At 41.8% G+C, this 13,058-nt stretch overlaps 1 protein-coding gene across 3 annotated transcripts; it reads right to left on the reverse strand.

The window, feature by feature from the left end:
* Positions 1 to 336: 336 nt before the first annotated feature.
* On the reverse strand, positions 337 to 11,824 carry prune (prune exopolyphosphatase). Of its 3 annotated transcripts, none has more exons than XM_067238058.1 (8): positions 11,657 to 11,824; positions 4,578 to 4,649; positions 4,054 to 4,256; positions 3,610 to 3,794; positions 3,076 to 3,234; positions 2,769 to 2,863; positions 2,045 to 2,203; positions 337 to 1,848 (listed from the first exon to the last, which is right to left on the reverse strand). In XM_067238058.1, the coding sequence occupies exons 1-8, from the start codon at positions 11,702 to 11,704 to the stop codon at positions 1,489 to 1,491; spliced, it is 1,281 nt and encodes a 426-aa protein (XP_067094159.1). In that variant the 5' UTR covers positions 11,705 to 11,824; the 3' UTR covers positions 337 to 1,488. The 3 variants fall into 3 exon arrangements, with proteins under 3 accessions (XP_067094159.1, XP_067094158.1, XP_067094160.1); XM_067238057.1 differs by having other exon boundaries at positions 4,542 to 4,649; XM_067238059.1 differs by having other exon boundaries at positions 1,520 to 1,848; positions 2,045 to 2,150; positions 4,542 to 4,649.
* Positions 11,825 to 13,058: the final 1,234 nt, after the last annotated feature.

Raw genomic sequence — 13,058 nt, forward strand, 5'->3', positions numbered from 1 at the left:
CTAAATGTGTCTAAATGTGACGCTGCATTGGGTCATGTTATAAGGTTAAAACTGAGGACTTACTGCAGCAGCTGGGATCAAATCTGACCGTGGCCCTTTGCTGCATGTCTTCCCCTCTCTCATCACATGTCACTTCTAAACTGTACAATATAGCATTACAAATACTACACAAAAATTAAATATTTTAAAAAAATCGAACTCACAGTATAGAAGTAAAGTTAAGAGATGAATCTAAGCTAACAAAGCATGAAAAGACATTTGAGACGAAATACATTAAATAACATAAAATGTTGTTTTAATACTAATTTTGTAAATGTATTTAAACATTCAGTTGTAATCAAGTTCATTTTAAAAACAAACGTATTTCTCTCTACTAATTTAAAATATGAAAAGAATCACTGTATACACTTTCTCCTGATTGTACTTCTTCACAACATAGCAAAATAAAACTGACAAACCGATTTTTAAACCTTTAGAGAAGAACTTTACACACAAATAAACAATTCTTCTTGGCAATTATCAGGATATGCGGGACCATCACAACCAATCATTTGTCAATAATTATACATAACCTTAAGAGTTAGCTATCATCGCTCCAAATCTTCATTATAAATGTATTTTAGATGACGTGCTTTTTTAAATTGACAAAGTAAGCTACCATGCTTTCTCTTGACTAATACTTTAAATTAAACATGTATTTTCACATGAATGAATAAAAAGACATTTCATGTAAAAGTGTGTCATACTGTTCATTTGTGTACTTTATTTGATCAAAATCTAAACTGAAGTAATGCAAAAACGAAAGTAATTGTGAATCAAACTATGAATTGCAAATGGATCCTTTCAACACCTCACTCATTGAAAGCCAATCCTATCATATTTATCAACAAACCACTGCAAAACACCACTAATTCCAATATAATTTAACCTTCATGTCTCAAGGTTAAGTAGGTGGTTTGAAAATCAACACATGCCTTAAGTGCCACCATTTAGCTTTTTCTTTTGTCTTTTAAGATTAATAGCTGCTCAAGTGTATTGGAAACGATTTGTGATCCTTGTTTTGATGAATTAGTATTATCACTGCATTCTACTACAAAACAAGTTTATATATTTATATCAAAATATACTATTAACTTCTTTTTAACTATTAACTAACTTCTGAATATCTTTTGAGATCTGTGAAACCCTTGTTGAATACTTCTACACAATCCTGTGACAGTGGGATCTGTCATACTTTGGAGTCTGTAATGTGTACCGTCTTTAATGGGGTGGACGCTCTGAACGTTTTCACTCTGTATGACAGGAAGCACATGCCAACCAGTCGTTCCTTCAAGGGGATCAACTATTCAATCTTAGTCTTCCTTCATAACCAGGAAACACTCTGGATAGACCCATCCTTATCTGGTTATGAACTTTCTAGCTCTCCAGATGTTGTTGAGATCAGGGAGTGTGGATGCTCCAACTGAATTGTAAACAATGAAATCAACATCATTGCCCCCCCGTGCCCTCAGCCTCATTGGCCAATTTGCTAAACTTTTCCACCAGCGCCTCAGCGCTGATCTTGGGCAGTCCGTTGTCAAGGGGACAGCCTTCCACCAGACTGTTCATGGGGGTCGGGGGCACCATGGATTCCTCATCTATTCCAGCCTCCCTGGCAATGTCTTCAGCATTGCCACAGTACCTTCCTCTGCGCTCTCTGTCCCTGAGGAAGTCCTTGATGACAGGCAGGACTTTCTTGCGGGAGGCCAAGGTGTTGCCTTGGAGATAGGCTTTGATTTGGGAATAGGGGCTGCTCATTGGACAGAGGCTTAGGCTGGGGTTCCGGGCCTGCTCCAACGATTGACTTATCTGCAAGGGCACAAACAGAACAGCAGACTAGTCATATGCTAAAATACTACTTCAATGACAAACAAAAAGGATGATCGGATAAACATTCATATTAGTTAACTGTCAATGCTAATATGGCTAAAACATCTCCGGAGAACCCTTTCAAAAGCTTCAAAAACAATTTGTTGGTGTAATGTGCAGAAGATGTAGTGTGGACCTCCTCCCTGTAGAGGGTGCTGGAGCTGTAGATGGCTAGCTGTCTGAAGGGCTCCTTGTTTTCTCCAAAGGAGATGGTCATAGCCACCAGCAGGTCGTAGCCATTTCTGCGGCAGAAGGCGCACAGCTCCTGATCTAGGCTTTTTCTTTGGAGAAACTCCTGATAAATACAGATTCATTACATGTACCGTTAGTTTGATCGCTTTTTAAACCGTCAGCAGAGAACAAACATGACTTACCGGCAATATTTAAAATACAATGGTTGGGCATTTGTTGCATGTGGCACCTTTTTCACTCTCCAAAACCTCCAGAACACTCAAAAACACAGTCCTTAACCAGGGATGACATATAACAGACAATATAGTGACAGATCATTTGTTTTGTTCGTTTCTGATGGCCAATTGTATAGTGTGAATGTGCCACATCTTGAGGAAAGCCTTACAAATGATGTGGACATTGTAAAAATTGATTTTTGCTTGCTGGTCTTGTCTGAATCTAGCATGAGAAAACCCTGAGATGCCTTTTGAGTTTGTGGGTGGTTCCGGCAGACTTGACATGTGGTATGAGTCCATTACAATGTAATCGGGGACATTCCAGTGCCAAAGCCTTTTTCTTGTCTAAGGGTGTGTGTGGCTGTGTGTGTAGCAATGCCAAAAGAAGGGTCATTGGACCAAGCAGCTCAAAGCACAGCATTTCAAACTGAACGCCAGTGGTTTTACACTGACCTCCATTGTCATGTATATAACACTGACAGCCAGTTTCAGGTCTTCTCCAGACGCTGCCTTCATGTCTTTCAGTAGCATCTGTTCTGTAGTGAGACCTGAGAGATAGAGAAGAGGTGGTGATCCACTGTGGGAATAAACATGGCGTGTATGTACAGTATAGATGAAACACCTCAGAAGTCGCATTTCCAACTTTTTACTGTTGAAAATATTTCTGTAGGCTATACAGTGCTGTTGCACGAGAGAAAGCATTCGATTAAAAGTATACTGATAAGGGTCCAAATTTGGTATACATTTTGAGATCTGTTACCTGACACATCGAACTTTGCGTTCTGCAGGGACTGGAAAAGAGCAGCCCTCGGTGGCAACCCGGGGAAGCGTGTCTCCAGGAGCGCGGCATACTGGCTGTCTTTGGGGGTGACCTTCCCAGCCTCCGGGGCCATGTTGACACAGTCTAGTACAATGGTACCTGGCCTCACAAACATGAGGTTGCATTATGCCTCTAGTGGGTGCCTCTAGTCTACTTACATGAGGACGAGACATACTACAGTTAGTTCAGCTACATGGAACTTGTAGCAGAAGAATAAGTACAATGGGATCTATGAATTTGCTTTAAACTATATGAAATGACATTTTCAGAGGCATACATCACACACAGTTCAGAGCATAGAGGACAACATGTAGACCGTGGTAGAGTACAGTACAGTGGAATAGAATCCTGTTTTGTTCATACAATATGGAACCCAATCACAAGTTGCATTATATTGTGAAGGAGTTGTAATCTGTACAGAGGGAATATGTTATTAGTTTCTGTGCTGTGCACACTGTATTAGTTGAGTTTTACCATATAACAGTTGCGCCACCTGTTGGTCAAGGACATCAGGAGCCTTTTGGAAAATCTTCTCAGTCACAAGTGTAGCACAGGAGGCCACTGTCTCCACGGTAATGGCGCAGGAGGGGGAAGAAGCTCTCTCCACAAAGTGGTGGTCAATCACCTCCACTACTGCCCCCTCTAGGTCACTGTCGGAACTGCAAGAGGAAAAACGTGATCTAATAGGTAAGAGGTTTATGATTTCATAATTAGATTTGATTACCAAATGAATAATAAACATGATTATGAGTCATGATAAAGCACTGGAGAACAGGTTCCTCCAAGCACAAGTGTGCAGATACACATGTAGACGTGCAGGGGGGGTCACACACACACCGACACATATATCCACACACATCCCCACACACACACACAAACCACCCACACAAACACACAGCCTGATATCTCCAGCCAGACCTGGGGAGCACGTTGTGGTCCACCAGAGTGAGGTCCAGCCGCCCGGCCCGCTGCAGGGCCGCCAGGTCCAGCTCGTTCCGGAACACCAGGTAGTCCTGGGAGAGGCCGCTCTCACGCAGCAGGAACACGTTGTCCGTCCGCAGCGGGAACTCTGCCCTGGGGATGTTCAGGACGGCCAGAGGAGTTTTCCCAGAGTCAAGTGTCTGGGGAGGGAGAGTGAGATGTTGAGGTGTTTGTCGGTGGCATTCTATTCTATACTGTAAAAAGAGAGTGTGTTCCACATTCAATATTTTCTCTCTCTCTTATTTCATTACATTTCAGGGAAATCCAACTGTTACATATTATATTTGTGTTATCACGTACACTATACGAGCCAAGTGAACAGTAAGTAATGAACTTGTACTTTAGGTCATTGATTGTTAGTACAGCTTTTTCTTTTATGATTCTAAGTCAACACTGTGGGTGGGTGAGCTGAGTCTGACTCTCACCTTGGACAAGAAGTAGGCATACACCAAGGCACACACCATTGAGTCAAGGTCGCAGGCTTCGTTCCCCAACACCACGTGGAACCCTGGGCTTCCATCTGTGTTTCCTTCCTGGGAGAAAAAAAAGTAACACACTTTGTAAGCTTGCCATTGGACAACTGTATAGAAGCAAAACATACATCACTAGAACCATACAGAGTGTGTGTGCGTATGTAAATTAGATTACTCCTAATCTAATTGAAGATAATTTTTTTATTTAACCCCCATAGTTGATACTCACACACGGCTAAACTCAACAATTTTGGTCTTGATTCCAATAAATCTATGCGAGTTACATGTTATTTGAAATGATTCTGAGGTCATCCCTGGTGTTCAAAAACTGTAGACAAAATGTGTGAGGTATGAGTGCCTTTTCAAGGGACTCATGACATATCACAGGAAGGATGAGGGAGGTGTATGATCATTGGCTGAGTTCAGGACGGGATAAGTGACAACCTACATCCATCATGGGATGTAACTATTAAATATTCACTGCATCAGACGGGATACTGTACCAAGCTACTAGCCAACTTCAGAGAATGGCACAGGGTGAGTAATATCCAGCAACAAATTTAATAAAAAGCACTATGGCAATTCGATAATGCTGATCTCCAAGGTAAGAGGCAGCTACATTTATCCCTTGTATTTCATAATAACTCCTGTCCTATGATGAGACCCTATTTAAATATCGACTTAATGTGTCCAAGATCACAGAGGAATAAAGGAAGAGGCCATTTGCAAAGAAAACCATTTTACTAACGCTCTCTACCAGTAGCTGATTAAATTCATGTGGGCTATCAGATACTGCTCCAATTCGATGAGGCTCCACAAATGGAGTTTGAGGCCTCCTGTTTAGTTCTGAGTGGTTATACTATTTCTGGCTCCTATTTCATGCTTCAAGGCTTTATCCCACTGAATATGGACCATTGTCAAACTGTTTTTGGCTAACTTCTGCCATGACCTCAGACAGTAAAACTAGATGTACACAATGGCACATCCAGTGACAGTCACAGTGCATTTTCAAACAGCCATTATGAGAGTATTCTGGACAGGGTTGACTGTGTGTGTGTGTGTGTGTGTGTGTGTGTGAGAGAGAGAGAGATCTGTGTAGCACTGATGGGCAGAGTATGGATGTGGGGGGATAATAGACTGTGACAATAACAAAAGCTCCCCTCGTGATCAATAACCTGTCGAGTACGGCCTGCTCTGTACACAACCAGAGAGGGGATTAAAAGGAAACATGCATCCCAAACACACAGACACACACACACACTCTCTCCCTCTCTCACACATACAAACAGAAATAGAGGAGGAAACATTTCACCTTCTTTCCATTAATTAATCTCACTCGTTCTAGCCTACCTCTTTATCTTCTTCTCTTGCTCTCACTTACACCCTTCCCCCACATTTGCATAATCTTGTCAAAAATAGCTTTTCAGAAAGATCAAACCTACCGATGAGAAAAGATTGGACAACAAGGAGCTGTGGTGTCTGTTCTCAAACCAGCAAGGATAGCAAAGAAAAGGAGGATGCCACATTGCCTCATGGTTCAATGCAGCTCCTAACATCTTTCCTTTTCCACTCATCTCTCTCATTGTATGCTCTTCTTCCATCCCCAATGTAGACACACTGGACTGATGCACTAAAAGCACTAAAGTGTGTGGACTGGTGTATTTGTGTATGTGTTGAGTGTGTGCTCTCTGCCTCAATGAGAAGCTCTTTAATCTCACTAATCTAACATTACCCCACACTGTTTGGGTTCAAAACAAGCTCCACCTGGTGTCCTCAGGGACAAGGCCAGCAAGGTGTGTTTACAACGTTCAGAGCAAATGGTTAGTGATTTATTCTGAATATAGCTAGTTGTTAATTAGCTAGTGTTGTGGTGAACAATGTCACGGCGAAAGTAACTTGGTGTAACAGTAACAATATCTGTAACAATTTCTGAATAAAAAAAACCTTTACAGTCATGTAGTCTAATTAGACCATATAGAAAGTCACACATTATTATGGATGAAATGCTGGCTAGCTAACAGAACGACAATATAAAGTGGATACTTTCAGTATAAATCAGTGAATTTTGTAACAGAAATGTATGTGTTTACTGTCAAAACTGCCTGCACATGTAACAGATATGAATAATCATTTGTTTTTCACATAAAATCCCTCTCCATTTAATTGCCATTATTGTACTGCTGTTTGTTTTATTTAATTATACGTTTTGTGTATACTTTAAAGAGCTTTATAGAATGTATTTTGGCGTTCTGTCGATGACGTCATCGGGGTGCATGGTGCAATCTTGCCTCAGTCTGTGCGGAGACTTTCTGAGGTGAGGCGTGCTCGGGAGCGCAACTGTGGGAAAAATTATAATTGTATTGTTTGAAAAGGTCACAAATCTGTTTGGTTGATAGTTACATTTTGTTTAGTGCTGTTGAAATGTTATTGTTGTTGAAGGGAAGGGAATATCATGTAATGTGGACGAGTACTTTTTGGTGGGCTAGCTGGACCTTGAACTAGCTTAACTGCACAGAGCGTCTGTGTGTAACGTTACTCTTCTCTTTGTTCTCCCCTCCCTCTCTTGCATTTAGCTAGCTGCGTTGGAGAAGCCTGCTCATTGTGCCACATTTTGTATTTTGTATTTCTGTCCAGGTAATGTCACTTTTGTATGTAATGCTGTTTTCTTAGCAACTACAGGCCAATTTCAAATTTGCCATTTCTCTCCAAAATTTTAGAAAAGGCTGTGGCACAACAGCTCACTGAGCACCTCTCCTCAAGTCAGCTTTATGAACCTCTCCAGTCTGGATTTCGTCTCCACCACAGCACTGAAACTGCATTAGCCAAGGTAGTCAATGATCTACTGTTAGCCTCTGACGCGGGTTCTATCTCTGTCCTGGTTCTTCTATACCTAAGTGCAGCTTTTGACACGGTGGATCATGAGATTCTCTTGGAACGTATGGAGAATTATGTTGGGATTTCTGGTACGTCACTTCAGTGGTTTAGATCTTATCTATCTGATAGATCACAATATGTCCACTATGATGGCTGCTCATCCAGGAGCTCCACTGTAAAATACGGAGTACCACAGGGTTCAGTTCTAGGCCCTCTGTTATTTTCACTCTATATATGCTGCCTTTAGGAAACATAATTAGAAGCTCTGGGGTAAATGTTCACAGTTATGCAGATGATACTCAGCTATATGTCTATAAAGTCTGGAGAATTTCCACATGCTATGGAAAAATGTGTTTCTAGGTTGAGAGCTTGGATGACTGCAAATTTCCTTCTTCTAAATTCGGATAAAACCGAGGTTCAAATTTTCGGTCCAAAAAAAATATAGAAATAATTTTTCCAATCTGACCTTAGACCTAGACGCGGTCAAAGTCTCTCAAAGCCAGCTAGTAAAACATTTAGGAGTCACAATGGACCCAGACCTTTCGTTTGAGTACCATATTAAGCAAATTACCAGAACTGCATTTTTACATCTACGTAATATTGCCAAAATACGAAAATTTCTCTCAAAGGATGATGCCGAAAAACTAATACATGCATTTGTTACGTCCCGATTGGACTATTGCAATGTGTTGTTCTCTGGCCTCCCAATTACCCACCTAAAAAATTTACAGCGGGTGCAAAATGCTGCTGCTAGACTATTGACCAGAACAAGAAAGTTTGATCACATAACATCTACTCTTGTCTCTCTACACTGGCTCCCTATCCAAGCCAGAGCTGACTTCAAAGTTCTACTACTAACCTACAAATCTCTGCATGGATTGTCACCACTGTACCTCTCCGGTCTCCTTGCACCCTATTGCCCCGCAAGGACACTTAGATCTCAAGATGGGGAGTCAGGTGGTTGAGCGGTTAGGGAGTCGGGCTAGTAATCTGAAGGTTGCTAGTTCGATTCCCGGCTATGCCAAATGATGTTGTGTCCTTGGGCAAGGCACTTCACCCTACTTGCCTTGGGGAGAATGTCCCTGTACTTACTGTAAGTCGCTCTGGATAAGAGCGTCTGCTAAATGACTAAATGTAAATGTAAGATGCCGGCTATCTGGTGGTTCCCAAAATTAAGAAAAAAAACAGCTGGAGGTAGGGCGTTCTCATATAGAGCACCTCTTCTCTGGAACAAATTACCTGTCTCAATTAAGGAGTCTGATACTGTTTCGACATTTAAAATTAGGTTAAAAACGTTATTGTTTAGTCAATTCTACGACTGTTAAAGGTAAGTATGTTACTAGTTGGAGGCAACGGGGCACGGGTTGTTTCCATCCTTATTCTATAAGTATAACTTATTTTAGAGTTCTCTCCCCTAGAACAGATTTCATGTTCCAAACGAGGGGGGCTGTCGCTGTCTTGGTGTGTGGGGTTGCATCAAATTCCCCTTTTTTGCTCTGTTAAATTGCTGCACCAGTCCACACTTGACCGGTGGGGATCTCATTCTATTATGACTGTAACTGTTAGCTGCTCCTAGCATTCTCTAATCCCTGCTCTCCTCTCTCTGTCCCCCCCCACACACATCCCTTGTGGTGTGGGGGGTTTGAGTTGTCAGCACCTGCCTGGTCGTCGGTCAGCCAACGCTGGACCTGGTCGCGAGTCTCCCGGTCCTGTCCTACATCTATAAAGTTGAACAATGGATTTTGGTGTTTCAAAACCCATCGACACTGTATGACTATGTTTAGCCTGTGTTCTGCTCCTCTCTCTCACCAACCGTCTCTGGAGGAGGGGATCCCTCTCTGAATTGCTCCTCCCAAGGTTTCTTCAATTTTTTTCTCCTGTTGAGAGTTTTTTGGGAGTTTTTCCTTGTCTTCCTTGAGGGTTTAGGTTGGTTGAGGGGCAGTTCTACGGGCGTATGGGAAGCCCTCTGTGACATGCTTGCGTGTAAAAAGGGCTATACAAATAAATTTGATTTTGATTTGATTTATCTTGTTACATTTTGCTAATCTGTTATTGGTAATGGTTAGCCTCAGTCTGTGCGGAGACTTTCTGAGCTAGTTGCGTTGGAGAAGCCTGCTCATTGTGCCACATTTTGTATTTTGTATTTCTGTCCAGACTTTTTGAGGGTACAAATAAACTCTCACACCGCCAGAGAAGTTGTCTGTACAATCATTCACAACGCAAGTGTCAGACGGTAAAGGCGGGTTACACACTTTCCAAATGTGCTACGACATTATAATTAACAGCTGCATCACAGACATGGGCACAATTCCTACCACTTAACTATTTTAAAGCATTGCATAGCACAAAGAAAAAAATACAAATGTTTGTAAACATGAACACCTCTTAGGCAGAACTGTACATGCAAGTGCTGTATGGTGAATTAGGCCTACATCATGACAACTGGCTAAACCATTGTGCATGTAATAACTTCTGTTATGAACTAAATGTCTAGATGTTTGTGGTGGTAAGACAATTTAACAGAGAACCAATATAATACATTTTGATCAACATAACATAAGCAAATGATAACATAAAAAACAGCAGACAAATGAAGGCTATATTATTATTTGCATAAATGTACAAGAGCATTGGCAATTTGCTTAACCCTTGTGCTGCCTTCGGGTCACATGACCCAAAGGTTCATAACGAACCATCGTTGTGTTTACCCAATTTTACCCAATACAAAAACAAATAAAAATAATTTTCTTTCAACCTTTGTAATGTGGGGGGTCTGAGACAGCCCAACGGTTAAAATAAAATGCTTCCCTTTGTTTTTCTATGCGGTAAAGTTGTCGCAATACGACGGTGGGTCACAATGACTGATGGGTCAGAATGACCCGAAGATAACACAAGGGTTAAAATAATGAGAAATTGGTTTTATGATGTGCATAAGTGACTGGAATAGATGATTTTGAACAAGTACTTCAGAGATGACAGAAATTGTGATCTGAGAAATATAGGTATCAAAGCCACTGAGCTGTCATCGCCAGCTGCATCACGGGCACGGGGCACTGCACTATCTGTCTATAATTCCAGAAATCTCTGTCACTGACATCATCGCGGGCATTGTGCCCCATCTGTAATTCCAGGAATCTGTGTGCCACAAAAAAAATCACGGGAACTGTGCACTATCTATAGAATTAATCTGCATTTGTGTGTTTCACTGACATCTTAAGCACCAACTGCATCACGGGCACTGTACACTAGTAGTTTAAATGTACCCTTATTGCACGTGACATTTCTATTGCCGAGCTCACTGTGACACTGGACGGTCAAGACAGACGGGTTGGCTGTACTATCTAAATAGCTTGCTTCACATTTTGAAATCAATACCAATAGCAAACTAATTAACTAGCCGGCAGTCATAGGCACGATCCTGTTGAGACCATAAACTGTATGGTTGAGACAGTTTTGCGTAAACACAGACATCCCAACCTGCAGACTCATTTCCAGGAGGTAGCTCACCCCCCCCCCCCCCCCCCCCCCCCCCCCCCCGGTACGCAATCCGGACGCATGATGTACCCCCTCAACCTGCACGTCCCGTCCCCCCCGACGCACTCAGGACGCGCGATATGCACCTATCTCTACCAGAAATGACCATTAGACAGTCTCGCTCGCTCGAAATACAAAATCCCCGATTTCCGGGAGATTGTACAGCATTTGCGGGCGTCAGGGAGCCGCTATTGAAATGCGGGAAACTCCCGGACCTTCCGGGAGACTTGGGATGCAAAATAATGAGGAAGTTTGCTTTTAGCTAGCTACCTGACATATGCTAAAACTTTCGTTTACCAACATTAGCACCTAGCCAACATGCTGCACGAGATGTTCTGAATGAGTTAACGTTATGTTGGACATGACAAAACAATTTCGTTTCTTATATACTAGTGTAACAATTGGACCAATACGCTGTTCCTATTGGTCCAGAAGACGTTCTCAAAAGTTAATAAATCCGTTTATATACCTCCTGAAAGTTCGCAGAGGTAAATAAACGTTTTTATATTATTCAACATGCATAACAAATATGATCAGACAATTCCATAAACAATTTTACAGACGACGTAGAATATTCCTAAGACAAAATATTACAAAAGAAATAATGGATGAAACAAAACCAATCACACGCGACCCCCGGATTCAGTCATTGTACGTACCTTCAGTGCACCGTGACAGCTCTGCAGAAACGTTTCCATACTTGGCATCGATGGTTTTAAAGGTGATGACAAGTCGTAAATTTAGTCAACTTGAATGGCTTTGATCTTGTGCTAGGTTTGCACGCTCCCAGGACTTGAAGGCTAGAAGCTATCTAGCTGCTGCTGTTTCTGCACGCAGCTAGCTACTGTAGCCTACTGAAGTCTGCAGTATCACGTGCCATGCGTCGATAGCTTCTGGTTAACATAGGAGCGTGGTGCGGTATGGGTACTGTAGTATTACACGTTCGAGTGTTTTTACCCAGATCAACAACAGTCTAAAAAGCAAGTCTACATATGATACATAGACTATGACATAATTTTTGTACTTAAATAAATTATAATTACATAAGATACAATATACACTGAAAGAAGAAATCCATTGACTAAAAATTATTTTATAGAAAAAAACAATGGTTATCTTCTTTTGGTTTGTAGAAGAAAAAAAACGACATATAGGCTATAGGCTATTTATATACATAGAGGCTCTCGGCTATTCAGTATATGCTAGCCTATATATTTTGCACATGCAGGGGCTAGTGCTGAACAATGTGAAAACAACTGTATTATACTGAATGTAAAAGCCATCTTCGAAATACCTGAACAGTAGCCTAAGTATTGTACTGCTGGATAGACATCAGGGTGTGGGCATGAGCATGGGTCTTGGTCTGGACCTTGGCCGGCATTTGGGCTTGAGCCTCATGGGTTTGAACCTGGCCACTCATGTAGGCCCTACTGTTGAGGTTTGGAAAACATTCAATTAATTAATACTGACAAAAAGTATTAGAAGACAAAAAATGAGTTTTTCTATTTTAAATGACTGCGGGCTAGCCCACTAATCCGTGGCGAGGAAGGATTGGTCTTGCATCCCATTTTCTTTTGGAATCTGCGCCTTAGCTGTTTGACACTCAGGTCCTTCTGGGCACAGCATATTGATGCGCTTGCCGTTGAATGCCACTTTATTCATCTCATCCACAGCCTTTAAATCACATACCTCAAAGTTGACAAACACGAACCTTCGGGACATGGCATTGTCCACCTTCATGGCCCAGACGTTCGTGATCTTTCCATGCTTGCTGAAGACATCTGAGCTGCTCATTCACTCCTGTCCAAGGTTATTGATGTGTAGACGTTGGTGAACTTGCAGCGAGTAGGCCTCCTTGCACTCCTTCTGGCCCAAGTTCTTAATAAAGACCTTACTAATACCTACGCTGCTCTTTCTCAGGGTCGAGTCGCGCTGGGACCACGTTACACGAATCGGAGAGCCATCCGTTTAAAATGTAACTCAAAGGCGTGTTATACATACACGGACTGCTTCGAGTTGACAGTGATATCCAACTGAGCGCATGATGTAACATAATTTAGC

Source organism: Osmerus mordax, chromosome 6, assembly GCF_038355195.1.
Source record: "Osmerus mordax isolate fOsmMor3 chromosome 6, fOsmMor3.pri, whole genome shotgun sequence".
Classification (NCBI taxonomy): Eukaryota; Metazoa; Chordata; class Actinopteri; order Osmeriformes; family Osmeridae; genus Osmerus; species Osmerus mordax.